Source organism: Epinephelus fuscoguttatus, linkage group LG13 (assembly GCF_011397635.1).
Source record: "Epinephelus fuscoguttatus linkage group LG13, E.fuscoguttatus.final_Chr_v1".
Lineage (NCBI taxonomy): Eukaryota > Metazoa > Chordata > Actinopteri > Perciformes > Serranidae > Epinephelus > Epinephelus fuscoguttatus.
The window spans coordinates 20,430,670-20,453,325 of NC_064764.1; the positions used below are offsets into that span (position 1 = coordinate 20,430,670).

General features: G+C 40.0%; 2 protein-coding genes across 2 annotated transcripts in view; one reads left to right on the top strand and one right to left on the bottom strand.

Moving 5' to 3' along the window:
• The window catches only part of LOC125899602 (activin receptor type-1-like), a 36,741-nt gene extending 23,857 nt beyond the window's left edge, over positions 1–12,884 (bottom strand). Inside the window, exon 1 of the mRNA XM_049594028.1 lies at positions 12,522–12,884. The gene's annotated coding sequence lies outside the window, so the exon portion shown is untranslated. The remainder of the gene's footprint in view (positions 1–12,521) is intronic.
• Positions 2,438–22,640, top strand: LOC125899215 (uncharacterized protein C7orf57-like). The gene is made up of 8 exons (XM_049593318.1): positions 2,438–2,627; positions 17,601–17,714; positions 18,256–18,408; positions 18,501–18,597; positions 18,846–18,978; positions 19,283–19,362; positions 21,222–21,319; positions 21,404–22,640. The coding sequence occupies exons 1-8, from the start codon at positions 2,438–2,440 to the stop codon at positions 21,406–21,408; spliced, it is 870 nt and encodes a 289-aa protein (XP_049449275.1). The 3' UTR covers positions 21,409–22,640.
• The last annotated feature ends 16 nt before the right edge of the window (positions 22,641–22,656 follow it).

A 22,656-nucleotide genomic window follows, 5' to 3' on the forward strand; every position in this document is an offset into this window, starting at 1 on the left:
AAGCTATACTGAGAGCACAACTTTGCTAATTGGCAATTACTTCACACTGTTCAACGTTGAACAACAGCAAAGCAATCCTGGGGAGAAATCTAGTTTGGTTATCTAAAGCTACTAAAAAGAAGCAGTTCATACTAGTTTCTTAAAAGGATATCAATTTGACAATGTGCATACGAAATTAAAACAAAATTTAGTCACATTCCAGAAGAAAATTGCCAAAGATGTTTGCAGCTGACTACCAGCAAGATACTGCAAAAATGTAGTTAAGTACTATACTTTAATTACATGTAGTTTACTACTCCCCAAAACTTACTTTTTGGGGGGAATGTATGCCACAGTAGTCATTTATTTAAATATAGTAATAATAACTAAAAACAAGAGCCACTAGATATCAGAAGGACAGTTTACAACATTTCCTAACCTGCAAAAAGCCACCTTGTATTAATTCACTTAAGTAGCATAGCCTACAAACTGTAGTCTTTATGTCAACAACACTTTAGCCGTTAACTCATTGGGAAGGCAAAATGTTAGTACATGGGTAACTTCAGTAAAGCAGTGGGATTTTCCAGTTCTGTTATTTTTCCGTGATCTCCGACTTCAACAGTGGGCATGGCACCTGGAAAAAGTGCAGCTGCTTGGGGTGGGAATCACCAGAGTCCACGTTGCAATATTATCACGATACTTAAGTCAAGATACAATATTATTGTGATTTTAAGCATGTTGCGATATGCTGTGATTTATTAGCATTTTTCAACTGTAAATCATGTCCCCAAAGGAAAACTCTGTCAGCATCTGTTTTATCTAATAAGATAGTTTACAGTCTGTTCATCCCAGTTCAGCCATTTTTTTGCAGCAGCAAAATGTATCTAGTGGACTGAAAAAAGCATCTGATTCTATTATTCTAGTAGGCTACCTGATTTTTATTTTGTATTTGTAATAATAATAATTTAGGCTATATGATAAAGAAAATCACTACTTACGATATTGCCACACAAAAACATTGCGATACTATGCTGTTTCAGTTTTTTACCCCACCCCTAGCAGCTGCAGGCCACCAGTAAGTTACGCTGTGTTGTCTTTGTGTTATTTTTTGTGTGTTTGCTTTGAAATCAAAGACTGAAATTGAAAGCTCATTTCAATCGACTTTGGATTTAGAATTGAAATCGTGATGTTACTTTCTAGTTACGCTACAGGTTGAGACTTAACATACAAAACTTGTGATCATCTTGTTAAATATGGTACATAGTTAAGGATTTAACTAGCCAACTGTATCAAAAGTAGGTAGAAATAGCTTATTTTTCACCATGCTGTGACTTTAAAAGCTACCTGCACAACACTGTACAGTGTTCTCATTCTTAAAACAGCTTTATTTGTTGTTTAATTCCTCTTGATGTTTACTGTATGTACCAAACATTAAAGTAAATTCCTTGAAAGTGGTAACAAATGGTATTCTGAGTCTCCTGATTCAGTAGTAATAACTAAATTATATGTTTAATAATATATGAAAGGGTCATTCTTCTTAATCTGTACTTTTACTTTGGATTTTTAAGTATTTTTTAGCTGATAATGCTTCCGCTGTTTTATTTAAGAAAAATCCAGAATGCAACACTATTACCTGAATTTGTGCCTTTACTTGAGTAAATAATCTGAATGCTTTTCCCACCACAGATAGCTTGTATGATGATATCAATGCCTCTGAGATACGCAAGCACTGACCTTGCACAGAAACCACATTGAGCTCGACACAAGGTACCCAAAGAGTATACAACACCAGAGAGAAATAGTTGAAATACACTTGGCCTCAGTGAAAAGTATGTTAGGGCAGACTCCCACTGAGCGCTGCTGGAGGGACATGAAAGTGATCCTACATATCAAGGCTCCCGTTTTATGACGCCACATTTCCTTCCCAGACTCTTTCCAGTGATCCCACTCCAGAGGGCCATCTTGATAAGCACTTCTCTAAGATGTTGAGCAGAGCTTAAAGTGATTAGATGGAGATGATTAAACATGCCACTCAAACACTTTGATTGGTACAACTGAACCCCATATGACAAGCTTGCAGGCAGTTATGCGGATTTAAATGCATTTGAAGAGTTGGCACACATTCTCGCTTACATGACCGAATCCTTAAGTGCCATTTTAAACCGAATGTTTTATTAACATTTCCAGGTGACATTTTAAACCGATTGTTACGCAGCTTTCAACAAACACAAATATTAGTCGTGTTAGCTGCTTTATTACTTTGGTGTGTTCTGTATTCGGGTCAAGACGAAGGAGAGAATGACAAAACACTACTTTGTCTGATGAGCATGGTGTGTATCACTGAGGTTGAGGAGGGAGGAGGCTGGAAGCCCTGCAGGAGCTGCTGAGTCATCATGCTGGCAAAGAGGGAGACGAGAGGTGGAATCTGTGTCTGAGCTGGCAGGCTGGCACAGTTACCATGGCACAAATAGCCCCGGCACCGAGGAAACTGCAGCAAACTGCGGGGTGGCGAGGGAAGAAACAGGCAGAGACTGGGGCAATGCGGAGCCTGCTGTTCGTGTCCCTATCCCCGTCCCCGACCCAGACCCAGACGGCCAAAGTGCCAGCATGCCATCAGGGACACACAGATGGTTCGCTCCTAGGTGGACGTGGGTGTAACGCAGACCTGAGGGCGAAAGTCGTCCTCTTTGCAGCAGCCCACATTCATATTCACACTACAGCTCAGCAAATCAACACATTCACCTCAGTCTAAAAACCATTCTCTGCCTACAGTCAAATACAACACTTTGGATGACTAAAACTAAGTTAAAAGAATACACAACCTTAACTTTTCAGTAGGTGATGAGGGAATACACACTCACGCTTGATACAACTGTGCTTACCACCTGGGTAAGCAATGAATGCTGTCTAAAAAAAGAAAGGTGTGCATTACTGATGTAAACATCAAGTGCATTTTGAATGTGCCAACAATTTGCATAAGGCACACCCGTAATGGAAACCAATTTAGGACAAATTTGATGGGCCTTGTCATCTTGTGGTTAGCTTGTCGTGTAGTTGGCTTTTGGCTTTAGGCCCCTACACACTGTGTGATATTGGCAATCTTGCAGGGTCATTGCACGTCACACTGTGCAAGATGGGTCTCATAAAATCTTTGTCTCAAATCTGTGTCAGGCTGAACAATATCAACTTTGAGTGTGCGACGAATGCCTGATGAAATGTAGGGCTATAGAAAAAAAAAGCAGACATGTCATGAAGTCAAATCATCCATCTGCGCTATGAAAATGCTGCATAACAACAAACAAGGTATGGCCTTACTTTGTTCAAAGGTCCATACAGAATACGGAGTGGTTGGTTTGTAGACTTGGCTCGCAACATTGTGAGAATTCAGTCCTAAATTTTCTGAAACTGTCAGAGTTTGGAAACAGCCTGGCTGCGTCTCTCAGTGTGATTCTAGGACCAGTGTTTTACTGTCAACTTTTGTCAGGAACAGCCCAAAATCGTGCAGTGTGTAGGTGTCTTTGGTGCAAGCATCCACAAGACAACAAGATGGCAGCTGAGTTCCAAGGATCTGTTGGTCATTATAGCAGCAGGATCAGGGAACTGATAGCATTTTGTGGATACCGGCACCAGTATTGATTCTGCTCATCGGTCCGATTCCTTTATTGATTTATGATCAGTTTTCTATGAGGAAAAAAGTAGATCTGCGAAGAGTTTTCAGTGTCAATGCTACTGTTTTACTCATCACCTAAAATGGATGCAATGAGAAAAGATTTGTACAGCATTCCTTTAGGTTTTCTATGTCAAAGAAAAAAATCTGCTAAGCCTGCTTGCGTGGTGCCAAGGTTATTATATCATGAAATATTTACCCTCCTGAAATGGACATGCTGCCCTGTTGGGAAGAAGTGGCACTTGTGCACAGAGCGTCTAATAGATGCCATTCCTTGAATTTAAGCTCATGTTGCACAGACAGATGTTTCAGGATATTCTGGTTCCACTTTTACTTGAAAAGATCATTTTACATAAATACAAGCAGAATTTTTGTCATCTTTCTTATGAGATAAAGGCTTGCTTTGGACTGTTTCTTCCTCGCCACCATGACTCCTCCTTGATGAGTTTGACATCGTTGTTTTACAACATGCAACTGCATCCACAAAAGAAATCAATAAGCTCATAGGGCATACATTTTAGATGGATTGGACAATTTGCAACCGGTTCTCAATCCTCATAGCTTTTTTGCTTGATGATGTGAAATATTCTCTGACAAAATAACATCAAGCGAGCAGCTGGTTTGAGTGATGAAGTATCCAGCCATGAGATCTCTACTTCCAAGTTAATTCATTACAGCGTGTTTCTGGTCTAACTGGGCTTCAATCTGCATGCTGGTCAAACAAAACAGGCGCTAGCTCATCAAAACGTTGCTCCATGGAACCAAAAGTAGACCAAACTCCACAGCTTTATATACTTATTTACTTTGGAAATATCAGTGGAACCAAACTCAGGTGTTGTAAGTGTAGCAGTAGGATTAAAAATTGATTTCAATGCGATGCTGTGACCTTGTCTGGTGTATGTGTGAAAGGCAAGTTGAGCCCTTCTTGATATCCCGTGTCATACACCGAGGCTGTGCGTGGAAGGCATTTGGCTCTGCTGAATACAAAGCAAAGCTCATTAACCTTTGGAAACACACCTCGCTGGCCAAGGGCCTCATCAAACGAGGAGATGAATGAGGAACCTCTGTGGCCCCCTTGGAAGAGCTTGTGGAATCTGCAGTGCCCCATCAGGTCGAGCCAGGCTCCATCTCTCAGGGCCCTACAGGATCTCAGCAGCTGCCTCCTTTCACAGTGTGAGGAATGTAATCAAATGCAAATGCCCCCCTGCGTATGTTCAATTCTCACTCACACATTCATTGTAGTGGGCAACGACATAGTAAGTTCTTGTTCCTTGGATACAGTGTAACCCAGGGTGTGTGCACACACACACTCATAGTGTATTCGGCTTAGATCAAATGTAATCAGAGACAATGGTCGCCTTTTCTTCCTGCTGTGGTTCCACCCTACCTTCCACCTCTGCGCCCACACTGACACACTCTGCCGGGCCCCCATCACAAAACAGAGAAGCATTTTTATTACACCTCTATTTGTAATTCATGACAAAGTTTGATTTGTTTAGACGTAGCACCCCAGGGCAAATGCTGGGGAAGAGACAGAGGTCAACAGAAGACAGGTACAAAGAGTGAAGGTCTTAGAGAGTTTAGCATACTGCCAATACGGACAACAGTTGTTAAAGTTCACTATTACAAGACACAACACTACAATGAACCAAAACTTAAGCAAACACACTTAAATTTCTACACAATTCAAGTAGCTTTAGTGGTTCTACAAGGTTTTATTATGGTTTTGTCTTGTGTGACGTCTCATGTGACACAAATTGGAAGATTTTCAAGCACTGTGAAGACACTGTTAACAGGTCTTCTACGCAATGGTCACCATAGCAATTAGACATTCATTTTCACACAGCCATCAAAACATCTGAAACGGCCAATTCAAACACCATCTTTATGGCCCTCAGCTATATTTGCCAACAGAGGAATGCACAAACACTCTCCCTCCAAATGACCATCTCACAAAGTTCACTGCCCTGGGGCGGTACTATTCTCAAAAGGACACCTTGATTTGTATCACGGTGCACCCTTTAAACACATTTTCTTTCTTGTGAAACAAGTAAATCAGGCCAACAGACCACAGAGCTGTGCGTACAGCTCGTCAAAGCTCAGAAAATATTTAGCCTTGATTGATTCTGTGCCCTGCCTGGGAGAGGCTGAGCTCCAGGAGTCAGAGGGCTAACATGATAACCCTCGCTGTGTGACCCACAAACTATGACCAAACCATTCACCACCATGCTGATAATCACTCAGCAAACAACTTGCATCAAAACAATGAATGCTCCATAGCCATTACATCCTGCTGCCAATGGAGCCTTTATGGCCGGGAGTTTCCTGGCCTTCCGGAGAGGAAGGACTTCTAAGGGGAAAAGACCAGTAGTAAAAAGCTGCTGAACTTTAATGATAAAGTCAGAAATGGGAAATGAAGATGTAAAGGGTACTTGCATGCAGGGCTGGGTGATAATTCAATATAAGCGCCCAATCAATTTCCAGTGGAATTGAATTGTGATTTGGTTCAACATGGCTCACTACACTTAACAAACTTTTATTTTTTTAGATTATTTTGCTGGAGCAAACTGATTAGTAGAGCTGTACCTGACTCAGAATTATGCCGGTCGAATCAGAATTTGCTGTTCAATACGAATATTGGACTATTCACTCCTTTTTTGAATGGGGTTTAGACATCAAACAAATTAAGTTGCTGTGAGCTGCAAATTCACCACTTCTGAGCAAGGCAGCTGCCTCCGTCTCACTCGGACTCTTCCTGGTCTGGGTCCCCAGTCGCCTGCACTGGAGGCGAATTTGCAAATCCTACGATAGCGAAGGACTGACCCACCTTACTCTGCCTATGGTTGGCTTACCTGACATATTTATCCTCACTAACTGATCCCACTAATCTTGCCTAAACCTAACCAATCTAACCAACAAAGGCAACAAGTACTAGCTAACCATAGGGAGAGTAGGGTGGGTCATTCCTTAACTATCCTAGGATTCGCAAATATGCGTACCGGAGAGCAGCATGAAAGCCAAGAGCGCTCACTCTGCATCTAAATATGGGGATCAAATGTCCCCAGAAGTTTAGTGCACACTGACTGACAAAAACAAAACGACCGCTCAATTTCAGGAACCTCAGTCGACTGAAAGGTCTCTTAAGCCCCGTTTCCACCGAGCAGTACAATACGGTTCAGTTCAGTTCGGTATGATTTTTATCATTTCCACTGTGAAAAGTTGTGGATGGTACCAATGGAACTGTTCCATACCGTCCCCATTTTTTGGTCCCCCATCTGTTGGGGTACCTAGCACTCAGATCTGGTACTAAAAGGTAGAGCTGTGAACACTGCAGTCCGTGCAACCTCGTTCTGTGGACGATAAATGAGGCGCAGACTATTAAATGAGGAAATACAGTGAGCAGTGAGTGACAACAGTCCCGTCCACATGAAAGAGTACTGTTCGCAGTGGAAACACTAGGGTCTAGGTACCATGTCTGAAGGGTTGCTTTTGGTTCCAAGGGTACCATACCTAAAGTGTTTGGTGGAAACAGGGATTTAGTGATGACTTGAATCTTCAGCTTTCAGAAGACGGCCCTGCTGAGCAGTTGATTCACTGATCAAGTTGATCTCAGAAATCTGATAAGCATTGTGTCATTTCCAAATGACTTAATTCAGCTAAAACATGAATTCGTTTTGAGTTTTTATTTTAAACTACCTAGTCGATTATGTGAGAAAATAATTGTACGATTCATATTAAAAATAAATGCAAACTGCAGCCTCAGATTTTGCACGAATACATTGCACCACATGACAATATACGTAAATGCAGGCATCCTAAAAATATTTCTATCATATTGTCCTATTGATTTCAGCCACACTGCCCAGCCCTACTTGCTTGTCAAAATGAATGAATGACTAAAACATAATAAATGCCCCCATTTGGCTCAAGCATGGCGAAAGGACCAGACTAATTCAAGCCCCCATCAATGTGATGCTGATGTACTGCCATCACAACAGAACTACTTCAGTCTACGACCCCATGACCCGAGAGATGAAACACAGATTATTCTCAAAGTTGTAGACAAAGTGCCCACACCAAATAAGAGCCCAAGCTCAGGACTGGAGAATGAGATCAGAGAGAGGCAGCAACTGAAACAAAGCCATAACTTTTCCCACTAACAGCTGAGCGATAAGACAAGAGCACTGAAGCGAGTGAAGGGCTCATAAAATGTGTATTGCAGACTGTCTCCAGTGCAGTCTGGGGTTAGTGTAGAGAGAGGAGAGGAGCCACGAGCACTGCAGATATATGTGCGTGTGCATCTGTGCAGACAGCAGTCTCATGTCTCCCTTCCCTCTGTCTCCACTGGTCCTCATCCACATTTGAACACAGAATGAGAGAAATCAATAAGTCTGTGCAGAGCCACCAGAACAAGAGGAGAGCGAACTCCCAAACAGCAAACAGGGACAAGACTAAAATCTGGCATATACACAGGCGGTCTTTTATCTTATTCTCTTTTCCCCCCTCTAACTTCCCGTGTCATGCTGAGACTGCAGTACCCGCAAGTCCCAGACAGCTCCTCTCATCGTGATATGTTTGGGCTACATAAGGCTGATGATTATTAAAAGGCTCAAGGATTTTTTGACTAAAAATAACACTGCAGACAGAGGGGCCCTTTCTAAAAAGCTGGACACAAGCACAGAGCAGAGGCAAATGCAACCCACATGCTGTGTTCCTCTGCAGCCTGCTGCCTCATCTGATGCCAGGTTTGTTGCTAGTCAAACTTTCTAGTAAGTCAGCATATACAGTACACACACAGATGCACATGCGCACACACACACACACACACACACACACACACACACACAGAGGACATACACATGGCTAAAAGCTGAAGAAAGATAGCTGAAGGTTGCTGCTTTGAGCGAGACTCCGAGCCAAATCCTGCCCCCTTTCTATCCTCCAGCCACTGCCTCCCAGCCGCATTCACACACACAATCATATACTGTCTCACACACACACAATCAGACGTACATTATCCCCTCCTGCCTCCTCCCTCCCTCGCTTCCCCAAGTTGAGAGCCACCTACATGGAAGAGCGATGAGCCTCAGACTCTTGCTCAGACTTGAAGCAGTCTATCTTGGTCTCATAACTGCAGTTCTCTTGTTAATGACAGACTGTGTAACCTGATTCCACACACACACACACGCACACACACATATGCATATATACACACACACACACACACACACACACACACACACACACACACACACACACACACACACCCAACCCCCCAACACACACTCAGGATTTTTGGGAGCTAGCGCTTCCCTCTCCACTTGCATATTGTTCCAACCCAAACTGCCAGCTGCTTCTGACAGCCAAATTACTGTGCACAGAGAAATGATTGCTATCAGAGGCCTACACCCCCCCCCCCCCCCCCCCCCCCACCCCAACAACAACCCCCCCACCCATACTCGCCTCATGCTTTCAATGCTCAGATCTCTGTGGGCAAATTACACACTTTATGTCCATCAGACAGAACCACTACAGCAGTGCACTGATGTAGAGGCCAACATATCTGCAGCCAAAGAATTTAGGAGTCGCAATGTGGAAATGAAAACTTGAATGAGGCCTGTGTGTAGGAGAGGCAGAACTTTCAGATGGCAATCAAAAGCCTAATTTCTGATAATTTGCTCAAAGTAGTGCTGAAACAAATCACTTTCTTTATCAGTTAATCTGAGTAATATTTTTTGATTAGTCATTTAGTCTATAAAATGTTAGAAAGCTATTAAAAAGCCAATTTCCCAGAGTCCAGGATGAAAATTTCAGACATCTTGCCAAAGAGTGCAATGACAAAAAGAGCAGTTGGAGCTGACACAGCACATTTGACAATTATGTCTTCTTGATAAATTAATTTAGAGCCAAAACAATTAGTTGATCAATTGCTCAATCGACAGAGAACAATCGTCAGCAACTCTTCTGACAACTGATCATGTCAATTCTCATACAAAAACACCAACACCAAGCATTTTGTGCTTACAGCTTGTGAATATTCACATAATTTCTTTGTCATATGTGATAGTAAAATGAATATCTTTGGGGTTCAAATAGGCTAGACCTAACGGGAGGATGTCACCTTGGGCTCTGGGAAATTCTAACTTCACTATTTTCTGACATTCTATTACAGCCTGACCAGTCTATTGGCCGGCCGAGGTTATCAGCCGATATGAGCATATCACAAATATATTGATATCAGTGTACCTGTTTTACATTAATTTACAATTTGTTACGGGGGGGGGGGGGGGGTTCAACAATGGTGCAATTTCGTAGTCTGTCCAGCTCCAACGCCATTGTTTACAATAATCATGTTAAATATTCTTGAAAGTTACACACTCCCGCATCCGTGACCACATCACCCCCATCCTTCACAACCTCCACTGGCGCCCCATGCCCCAGTGTATCCACTTCAAACTCGTCATCATCACTTACAAAGCTCTCCACAACCTGACCTTGACTGATTAGCCGAGCTATGAGCTTAGCTCGACTACTAAGTGCATGTAAACGTACCGAGCGCTTTGTTCTGTTGTTTTTTTTATTGCTGTTGTTGTTCTTTGTAATTGGCTTTAGGTATCCTGAAAAGCGCTATATAAATCCAATGTATTATTATTATTATTAGTTACAGAAAGCAGCCTTCTGGGTACTTTTGTGTGGCTATATCAGTACAAAGTCATAAAACTATCCATAAGAAAACGTCTTGTCATTCCAGCTCAGAAAGTCACTATATTGGCAATCTGTGTTTTTTTTTCTGCTATAACACATAAACTATATCTGTTTCAAAAATCCCATACATCCCATCGGAAACTGGGCATTTTCCGTTACAGCCCCACAGCTGCAGAACTCCCTACGTGAGGATCTTTGGTTGGCAAACTCAGCGTCTTCGTTTAAAACACTCCTCAAAACCTACTTTTACAATCAGGCTTTTTTACAGCAAATCTGCAGTGTGTCTAGTTCAATCTATCTTTTTATCAATTTTATTATGTATTTATTTATTTCTATTACACACTGTAGCCTACGTTCAATGTTTTTATTGCTGTTTTTATCTTGATTGTGTGTGTTTGTCCCATAAAGCACTTTGTAACTGTGTTTTGAAAAGCGCCATAAAAATACAAAATCTGAGCAACTTGTTGGCAGTACCTTAGAACATAATAAATCAGACACATATAAGGCCTCTTTACATCAAATTCAACATTTCAAGGCACCTCCAAAACCAGTCCTATTGTTGGGAATGTGTTGTTAGTCTCAGACAGACAGATAACCTCCAGCTGGTTGAGGACTACGTTACCACAGATAGGCAATTTGAAACAATGACACTGGCCTGAAGCCAAACAATAACATTGTTGAGACGAAGGAGAGGACTAATGACAATGGCAGGCTGAGCGACCACAGCCAGGCTGGTGCCCAGCCGAACAGAACAGGACCCCGACAATCCCCCTGGAGTTGAAGCATATCTCTGCCTCAGACTGCCTGCCGTCCTTTTATCAGACCACTATCAGCCAGACTCCACGATGCAAGCCACTGAGAACAGCGGGCGCCCACACAGAGGCCCGACTTCTGTGACTGGTCAGCTATGGGGTTACATTCTCCAGATCATCAACCAACCACACAAACACACACCCACTGACCACGACAAATACCCTCAGCTGAACTGCAATTCGTCTAATGCGGTCATTAGCGTTCAAATTCATTTTGAGTGGCTAATCCATGTTGATTAAACAATAAGTCATCTTCCATTCCAGACACTATCACTGCATGTGTGGCTGTCAGAGAGTCATATGTATATATTATATCACCTTAAACGCATCACAGTTAAATGGAGCTTGGCTGGGACAGGCTACAACAGCAAACACAAATGCACAATCGAGTGCTCCCCAGACATTTGGGGGCTACTAGTGAAGAAAGGCCTGATTAGTATGTGGGAATGTAATTTGGTGAGAGCGAAGGATCTAGCACAGTGAGTTGATTCTGAGGAGGAACACTTAAGTGTGAGACATTCCCATTCACACATCTTTTAATCTGCACAATTATCTCTGGATGTTTCCAGCTAGCATTAACACCTTGGTAATGAAGTTTGCACCCTCTCATCAGCAGGTCTACTGCCTTTACATTTAATTGCCCCTGCTATCACACAATAGTTCCTGTTGGGTCTGTTCCTCAGCAGGGAAAAGCATGACAACAAATACTTCAGCATCTTGTACAAGAGCTATATTGGGAATATTTAAGTGCTTCTCCATTGCTAAGTAGTTCAGAATTAAATCACAGACTACTGTAAGGAATGCTGTGTGTTTTTGGCTGCTCTCCCCTCCTCCAGGACTGCGATTGTGATGTTAAAGTACTCAGCATGGGATGATGAGACACACGATCAAGGACCCTCCCAAGGATTGTTTGCATGACAAAAAAAACTCTTAACAAAGTCACAACTAGTTGCAATGTGGCGAGGTTGATTTGATTGTGAAATTGCAAGACGCAATGGTGAAGCTGAGACGTTTATATTCTGTCTTTTGGCCTGGGGCTCATCTCCATTTATCAACAACTGCCAAAAAACATCTCTGACGCCGGCTATGGTGCGTTCAGGTTCCCTCTCTGCTAAATCATATTTAATATTTGTTCACAACACACAAGATGAAGAAGGTAAATAAAATATGTGGTTGCAATGACAAAACAGGCCAAGATTTTACGAAGAAAAGCTCCAAGGGTTTTCCACACAGAGAGCACGTCACGAAACCCTTTCCTGTAGATCCGCAAACTTCTCCACGTCTGCCCAAATGTCCACAGCCACGACACAACAGCACACATTAATGTTACATTAAATGTTCGCCATGATTGAACTTACCTTGCGGGGTGTTTTTCAAAGTGCTTTATGAGGGCTCCGTCACTGGCGCAGGTCGAACTACTCTGCCATCTCCCGAGAATTCACCGACAATACCCGATTTGTTTTCCAAAGTCTGAAAAGCAGAGCCTACATGACGCCAACATGATCGTCCGTCGCTCGCGCGGTGAGGGGAAAAAAGTGGCAAATTCACGCGATATTCAGGAGAGAGGAAAAATGAAGATACATTTTGTAGCGTTGCAGCCCTTCATACATGAGCGCTGTCTGGGGCTTCACAACTCGCACTTGGATCCACGAAGGCAAAAAGCCAAGGATTGGAGGAGGAAGTTACCTTGCAACAACTCACTGTAATTAACCAGCGGCAAGCGAGACGATAAACACAAGCACTTCCGGTGAGGCGTTTCAAAATAAAAGTAGCAATTAGTCTCAATTTTATGTTTCTCCCAGGGCTCGAAGTGTATTTACTTTTTATTTTATTTTATTTTATTTTATTGCAAAATCCTAAGGCACAGGATTGAGGTAGCCTGTTTGTATTTAACTCAAGTATTTCTATTTTATATAAACCTTCTGCCCCATTACATTTCAATGGGATAGGCTATTGTACTTTGTCTACAGATATAAAATAGTTACATTTAAGACCTTTTTAAGACCACCTTATAGGGAAACTAAGACCAAACCTGCAATGGAAATACACATTATATATTTATATGTGTGTAAGTAGTCTTTCCAAGTAAACACACTGATGTCAGTTCAAAATTACAGCAAGTTTAGTGTAATGTGTTTAATTTAAAAATATTTAAGACCCATTGAATCTGAATTTAAGGCATTTTAAGACTTTTTAAGGACCTGTAGACATCCTGTTTTTACTCTGCTGCATGTTTATAAAAATAGTAGTTACTATAGTCAGGTTAAAAATCAAGATTTTACATGCAAAATATACCATGACCCCACTGATGGACACGCTGCGCTAAAGTGCCCTCTTGAGTGGTGAAAATGAGAGGATGTACCCTTTTGGCAGCCCTCTTGAGTGATCAAAACAAGATGATGTGCCCTATTGGATGAAAACAAGCGGATGTGCCCTTTTGGCTGCCCTCTTGTCCCCCATGACATGCAGAAGGTGCCCTTTTTTCCTTTTCGCCCCTGCCCTTAAAACATCCTGAGTCTGTCACTGCATGACCCCATAAAATGTTTTAGATTAAGCTACCCATACTCATTTATTTATTTATTCCTTTACCTACTAAAATAGTACAACACTAATTACCCTACATACAAACGCATCAATAAGAGTAATCTGATAACATAATGTATAATAGCATATAAAATTGCAATACTACTCGTAATACTTTACATATATTTGGTTTATAATACTAACTTTTACTTTATTAATATTTTCAGTACATGACTTTCACATTTAAAGGAATGTTTTTACATTATAGTATTGCTACTTTTACTAAAAAATAAGATCTGAATACTTACTACCAGTCTTACATAAGTATTTAAAGTCAAAGTATCAAATATGAAGAATGGTCACTTGCACATGCTATGTATTTATAATATACAGTAATAATATCATAATATTGTTTTTATTAATCACTAATGCCTTAGTTTGTAGGCAGCGTTCTTATGCTGTAGCTGGTGGGGGTGAAGCTCATTTAACTATTTTACAAAGGCTACTATTAGGAATGACTGGATTAGGCTGCAAGGGGCCCCAGGCAAAAATGAGCCTCAGGGGTTCCATTAATCCCACACACCTTTCACACTCGTTTCATTAGAAGATGATGAACAAGAAGATATACTTTATTATTAATCCCTGAGGGGAAATTTATTTTTTTAAACTCTGTTGTCATATACACACAGGCCTGAAATACACATACATGCACAAACAGAACCTATACATGCATTAAATGGAGAGATGTCAGGGTAAGGGGGCTGCCCATGGACAGACGCCCTGAGAAGTTGGGTGTGCAGTGCCTTGCTCAAGGGAACCTCGGCAGTGCCCAAGAGGTGAGCTGGCACCTCTTCAGCTACCAGTCCATACTCCATGTTTGGTCCAGATGGGGACATCAGCCAGTGACCCTCTGGATCCCAACCCATGTCTCTATGGACTGAGCTACTGCCTCCTCTGAATTATTTTAGAATACTGCCAAGGGCCCTGTGCTGTAATTTAATTCAACACAAATTAATTAAGAAATATGCAACGTGTGAGCTCCGAACTGAAATAAAGCAATTCAAACTACATTTTGACACAGGTATCTTCAGTTATAGGTAGTAAAACAGAATCAACACTAAGATCCCCATCATGTCAGTAAATATTTTGCTTAAGTCGTGGATATTTCCAAATAAAATTTCAAATAAATTACTACAAACCAAGTGACACACATAAGCTTTGAGGGCCCCTGATAGTAAAATTACCTCGAAGTTGTAGGCTACTTGTAGGGAGAGTAAGTATATTAATAATTAAAAATATTCAACCGGCATCCAAAATGTTATCAAGTGTTAGGCCGATAGTTTTTCCCTATCTTCTGATTACAAGTGATACACTGTGCTGTGCTTTTATTCTGACACATTAAGTACATTTCCGGTCACAGACCTGTTCTCTCTGGCGAACTTGACGTGCGCGGCAATTAAAGGACCATTGCTATTTGGTGCTCTCTGCGCATGTTCCCCACTCAGCATTCAGGGAGTGAAGGGTTCAATCTTTGAGGCATATAGAAGGGAGAAAAATGATCGGTATGTTGTCAAACAAACATGCAGAAGAGCAGAAGAAATGTATGCAATCACATACAAATATGTTTCCTAACATTGTGTTTATAGGTAAAACAGGCTATTAAGAGATCATTTTATTCTTCTACTGTCAGACCTTGTCATTAGTTATTTCTAGAAAGTTTTATTGGTTATTATAGCCATAGATTTGAATATAGTGATATACTCAGTTTAATAACAGGCAAATCATGAAGCAGTAAGTCACAGTTGCAGTACCTGTGGAGAAAGGCTGAGGCAATTAAAAGCCAACTGTGGTACCACTGAGAAGACGTCGTGATTTATTGAACATCTTTTCAAATAGCTGGGCACATTTGTATTAAAACGAAATGTCTAATTTCACTCTAACTCTTTCAACACAGACCTCCCGAAGATTCAAACATCACTGGATACTGTCCGAACCTTTAAGTTTCCACATTACAAATCTTCAAACATCATTGTATATACAATACAGCACATATGGGCCCACAAACATAGAGTAACTCTCAGTGGTGAAACGGACGATTATGTCAGTAGCCTACTGCACTTGAGGCAGCCTGTTTGTAGCCTTTACTTCAGTGCTTTATACCTCTGCTCCACTACATTTTATGGCTGGTACAAATTACTCTTGCAGATTTAGATTACCAATACCAATACAGGCCTAATCAACAAATGCAATAAATAATGACATAGGCCATTGACATAGATTGAGCTACCCACAAGTAGATAGGCTACTTGGCTAAAGCTTTATAGTTAAAATCAGCCCCTTCTTTATCTGCTGCAACATTTAAGTGATGTTCACATTAATGCATCAGTAATTATGGATAATCCAAAACAAAAACAGGCTATATATTGTGCTGAAATATGCCATTCTGCACAATGAGTAGCTACTTTTACTTTGGGTAATCTATAAGTAGGATGTATTTGATACTAATACTTAATTTGAATGCACTGGCTTTTACTTGTAATTTTTTTCTTCACTGTGATATTACAACTTTTAACTTAGGGACTGTTCTTTAATTATCAGAGGAGGGGAGTGGCTGGGTTTGGGGAGCCTATAAGTAGGCTATATTTAATGCTAGGACTTCTGTACATTTACTTAAGTAAAACTTGGAATGGATTGCCGTTTACTTGTAACAAACTTCTACACTGTGGGAATACAACTTTTAATTTAGGGACTGTTTATTATCAGAGGAGGGGGTGGCTGGGGTGTGAGTTTTTTTTTTTGTTTGTTTGTTTGTTTTACCCTCCTTAATGCTACAAATACTTTCCCTTAAGCCTCCCTGTGTGACTTAGGGAAAATGCATGATTGTCCCTCCACCATAAATTAGTATTTAGATTTTTAAAAAGTACTCTCTGATGTTTAAAAGTTAAAAGTTGAAGCTGAACTCCTGGAGGTGAAAAAAGTCTTTCATTCTTTTCGCGCAGGCTGTGTAGTTAGTGCGGTTTATTTTTGTCAGAATTTTACAAGAGACGAATAAAGTGATTTTACTGAAATACCACAATTTTATTAAGCTTAGATCTGGTTATGTGTTTTTTTCTGAAGGATGCCTTCATCCCACATAATGTGTTCAAGGACTATTGGAAGTTTAATAACCCAACAATAATTTCTGTTTTTACAGTTTCTGGCTATGACAAATGGTGTAATTTTGGTGATTTTGAAAGAAATCATGCCTTACAAACCCGGCAGTAAAATAAATACAAATCACAGCCATTTTAAGTTGTCTGCCCCTCCCTTAAACCAAAATAACAACAAAACAAAGCCAACAACAAAACAGAAGTATCTCCCCAGTGCTTAAAAAAGTATTTGACATGCCCCCCCCCATTTTTGCACCACCCCCTCCCTTCTCACAAGTAACGAATAGTCCTTTAATTCAAAGTTTTGAATATTTCCTCTACCACTGGGGACATGAAGCAGAATAAATGTGTTCATCATGTGTTGTTTACCTGTCGGCCACATGCCTATTTACACAATCTTGTATAAGCTAGAATATTAATCACATAAACAGCGCATACACCACACAGGTTTATCCACAGTTTTGGTGTGAACTGTTTCACTAGCTAGGTTTGTTTTACTACTAATACAGCTGCAATTATTTAGAAGAGTGTTAACGAGAGACTAAATAAACTACACTGAGAGGACCTTATCACCTTACGATTACGTTACGTTTTAACGGGTACCTGGCAGCTTATCAAACGATATTTTCTGTGGTCATATTATACGAAAACCTAAGCTACTAACAAACTAATTAACCGACTGACAGAGCCTATTATTATCCTAACTAACTAACTAACTAACTAACTATCGAGTAAAGTAGTGACCGTAAACACATCACGGAGCAGCAGCTGCACCCCAGGCTGTGCATACAGACCGTTTCCATGACAACGCAGTCAGAAGTTACAAACAGTCAGAGCTCCGTCCACAGTTTCTTCCTCTGCTTCTAAGATGTCTTCAGAGTAAGTAAAACACGCCTGGACGTAATACACCACTGTAATTACCGTGTTTAAAACTTTTCCTGTCGACTTCTTTGCGCCGTCACTCACCATTTGTGTTTAATTTAAGGCTTGAATAAGTTTACCGCGGTCAAGTTAGCAGTTAGCTAGCCGACGCTAAGTTTGTGGATGCTAACGGTCATGTCAATGCTCGCTCGTGCAAGCTGCCGTTGAAGAGTTTGACAGTGTAACGTTACCGGGTTTTTTGTCTCCATTTCCACTAGAAATGTCTCAGTTCTCATGAATAACGATCTTCAGTCGACAGAACCTGGCAAGTACAAGTGTTTATACTGGTTTAGTTTAGTTATATCATGTTGTAGTTTGTTAGCAGGGACACCTGTGTGCTAGACCCCTGGTGGGAGGTGATGCCAGTTAGCACTGGCATGGGGCGAGTGTGGGGTAGTGTACAGGGTAGTCATGAAGCAGCAAATCGAAATGGTATGTTTCCTTATTTTCTTAACTTCATTATGTGTGCTTGTGTGTGTGTGTGCTTTAACATCACCAGAGTGCAAAGGAATAAATGGCCAGATCTCCCAGATCCCAGGACTGTCCCCAAGCGTCACCTCTCTTCCTGAGGAGAGGGCCCGAGGGCGAAGGGCTGGGGTCCGAGAGAGTGATTCTGACTATGTCAAGCTTGCAAAACAAGGAGGGCATAAGGGTAAAGCCATCATGTTGCCTTATATGTAGATATGTCCCTCTTGCTGGTTAATGCACTTTGCTTACATTTATTATTCTCCTTATTTTCAACAGGACTTTTGTGGCATGAGAATACAACTACTTCTCAACCTGATGCATACAAACCTCCAGGCTGGTTCTCCACTGCATCAGGAGATGATGGACAACCAAGGTACATGCAACATTCTGCACAATATTTCCACCCCATTATTTATGCCACTACTGTTAATATACTACTATTGTCAGTGCTGATACCGTTAGCTTCCAATCTTTTCAAGTGCTGTAAAATTGAAGAAACAATATAAACATAATAACCAGCTACAATAATGATTTCTAGTGTTATTCGTCATTCTGTATTCCAGCTATCATTAAGTGAAAGATACATTTCATATCCCTATATTATGTTTTTTTTCCCAACAGTCTGATTAACAGTGAAGAGAAGAAAAACCCTGGAGCTTTTCAACCGCGAGAACCCCCCTTTGGGACTGACAATATGTCAGCCTGGGAGAGGGATGATAGCAGCAGCAGCAGCAGCAGCAACGGCAAAGAGAAGGTAAACAAAGAAATGTCAAAGTCATTAAGAAGGTAATTTAGCCACGAGTCACTACAATAACAATTTATTCTATCGCTCGTGTTGTTTTGTTATGATCATATGTTTCAAGACAAAGTTGATTGTTAGTGATCCAGCAGTGTTACACACTTTATTTAGTTGTTACTTGATCAGGCAGACACACTTGGGGGTTCAGGTAGTTGCTTCTCAATGGTTTACAGTCTAAATTAGAGTAATGGATATCCTAGTAAAATTTACATTAACAAAATAACCACCACTCACTGTTGCTTTACTATGTGTTTTGCAGAACAACAATGTTCCTGACAGCCAGATGGTGAAACTGGAGTCATCCAACCAGTATCATGAGACCAGCAAATTCAAGAGGATGTAAGTTAATAAGGTCACAAGATGGTGCTGTTGTTCTATATTATATCCAGTACAAGTGGCCTGTGTCTCAGAAAGCCACTTTTTACAATTTGCAGAAACAAAATTGCCCAAAATAGATTTATTACAGACCAGTGATCTTATTATGTCAGATCATATCAGTAATTTTGAGTGGAAGTAATAGCAAACAACACTTAAAGGACAGGTTGGCAATTTTTCAAGCCAGTCTTATAACATTGTAACAGTCTAACATCATAGCAATGAAGAGCCATTTCACAATTTACAGGGTTTTTGACAATTTTGGGGGCTTTTCTGTTAGTGTAAGTCCATAGTTAGAAGCATTACAACACATATTATATATGGCTGATTTATATCTGTGTAGTTAAGAGAGTGTTGTCAGTAAATTCTTGACCATATATTGCTATGTTGTGGTGACTAAGCAGAAATGCTCATGGGCAGGCAGCACACCCAGGTCAAACAAAACACGTCATAGATTCGGGTCAAAACAGGACATTCACTTGCTTGCTTTGGCTCACCTCTGGTCTGTACTGTGAGCTCCATGTACCCTTGGGCTAGTGTCAATGACTTATTAAAAACCCAAAATAACCTTACAAACACTGCAACAGAGACAAAACAGTAAACACTGTGGACAGAGTGTCTGTGCGGTTTTGATACTATACATCAATGAGTCCACAAAGGCTCCACTGCAAAAGAAGTATAAACACTATAAGCACACTTATAATGCATTAGAATCTGCTTCTAGCACTGTATAATTGTAGTTATATGCATTTTCATAATGTTTACAACAATATTCATAATAAATTGTAAAGCATTTTATAATGACTATAAGGTCAAGGATCATAATACTTGATAATTGCTGACTTTTTTCCAAGGATCATAGTGTATTATAATTCTCAAAGTTGTGACACATTATAATAATTATATAAAGCTTTAACAATATTTTCTTCACTTTATATAAAGCAAACAATGACCACTTATAATGACACATAACCAGCTTGTAATTCAAATTTGCCAGTACCTGGGGAATTTCATTACTTCACTCAAAGCACCCAATGAGCACTTAGAGTAACTCACAATCACATTATAATCATTTTATAATAAATTATAATCACTGTTATGATGCATCTTAAAATGATTATGATGTAGTGCAATTATAAGAAATTTTAATACACCATGATCCTTGCAAAAACTGGCAGTGATTGACCAGCAATTATAAAGTGGTATGATACTTGACCTTATTATATAATGCTTAATAATATGTTATGATTGTTGTTGCATAGCATTAGGAATATTCATGAAATATACAGTGCTATAATCAGATTACAAAGCATTATAAGTATGTTTATAATGCTTTAAATGGGCGTCACAGACAGTGTTGCAGAGAAAGTAGACATTTCCCTAAACAAGAATGACTAAGTGAATATTGTTATTTCACACCCTTTTTGTCTTATTTAAGAAAGATAAGAAGACTAAATCTGATACTGAATAACTTGTTTGGATGGATAACTTTGCAAAGTTGGTTGTTTGGTATTAGATAAAGATAAAACCAACAATAAAAAAACAGTTGTTGACTCTGTGTGCTTGTTGGAAAAGAACTTTTGTAATGAGTAGCCAGAGTTTATCTTGGCAGACAATGTTTAAAGGGTAGGGTCCATATTTAATGTTTAAACTGTGTCCACTGTGGTCCCTCGTGTTAATCTAATAGGCACTTTGTGGGGATGACATAACATTGCATTAAATTATAACCACAAAAGCACCATCTGGTTTGATTCACATGAAAAGGCTTTCCAAAAATTATGTTTCCAACACATTTGGACTTTATGCCTTTTGTGTTCTCACAGAGTGTTTGACAAGAATCCAGCTCCTGTCAACATGTCTAAGCTGCTGAGCTTTGGATATGCAGAAGACAACAAACCAACAGCTAACACTGATTTGTCAAGTAAGTGCCTCTTGACAGTATAATGTAGAGATCATTAGTGAACTGGTGAATGACTCGTGCTCATATACATTTTCATGTCAACAGATTAGAAGACTGCCAGTGCCGTAGGAAAAGGATGTATAAACTCAAATGCTTCCAGGAGGAACAGTGGCCACCCTCTCCTTGCCTTATTGATTGCTTTACTCCTTCATATTGAGCCACATTGAATGTTTTACTTAGTTTCAAATGTTCTGCCATGTCAGATGTAGTACTCAAGTGTGAAAGTGATTTAAATCTAGGACCTTTTGTTTACTGTGCCTCATTTACTTAATTTCTTAAAGCTACAGTTTGTAACTTTTGTCAAAATACCTTTGCATCATATTTGCTGAAACTGTCACATGAGACAGAAAATCTGTAAAAAAGCATGTCCCTCAATGACAATAACCAGTCAGAGTCGAGGAGTATCCAACACTGCTTGTTAACTGTGGACAAACTGCCAAACTAGGCAGTGCTGATCAAATATGACACATAAGAATCAAGACTCTGTTACTGTATTGCCTAGTTCTCACCTCAGATGTTTTCAGAAACATATTTTAGTGTACTGTTTAGCTGTAAGACAAAAAAAAAAAAAAAAGTTGGTCAGACAGCCATGTTGGATACAGTCAAGCTAAGCACTCAGCACCACCCGCCAGCCAGACTTAACAATCTCATTTTACAGCTAAACAGTACACTAAAAAATGTTAATGAAATCATTTGAGGTAAGAAATAGGTAATGCAGTAACAGAATTTTGATTCATATTTAAACACCCTAGTTTGACAGTGGACTGACATGAAATTGGTTTTCGTTCACAGGTGGTAAGGCCATTAGAAATCCTACAAAACAATAGAGTTTGCATAGAAATAAGATTTTTTTTTCACAGATTATCTGTCTCATGTGGAGATGTGTAAATATAGTGACAGTTTCAGCATAAAAAAAGTTAGCTTTTTTATTTTACTGTGTCTGTAACTGTAAAAGGCAGGTTTAAGGAATAAAAGTTTGATAATTCAGATACAATCAAATTGACTCAAAATGTTTCACAATCATTCTTTGCGTTTGCCTTATATACTGAAATGGTATTTGTTCTCACAGGTTGAACTTTGAATGTTAATTACATTACAGCCATCTTATATATGTTTTTCACTTTAATATTTTTGCTGTATGTAATTTCTTATTGTGTCCTCAGTGCACCAATGTCTTGTTGGCTAAGTTTTGTTTTAAGTTGATTGTCGCTGTGTTAAACACTATTGCCCAATCAAAATTTCCCCTCTGGCACAATAAAGTATATGTTATCTTAAACTATGACTCATCTTCCGGGACA

Coding starts and splice junctions, on each gene's coding strand:
- LOC125899215 (XM_049593318.1), top strand. CDS start 2,438: ATGGCACAAATAGCCCCGGCACCGAGGAAACTGCAGCAAACTGCGGGG. Junction 18,409..18,500: donor AAAACAAGGAGGGCATAAGG/GTAAAGCCATCA, acceptor TATTTTCAACAG/GACTTTTGTGGCATGAGAAT. Junction 18,979..19,282: donor GCAGCAACGGCAAAGAGAAG/GTAAACAAAGAA, acceptor TGTGTTTTGCAG/AACAACAATGTTCCTGACAG.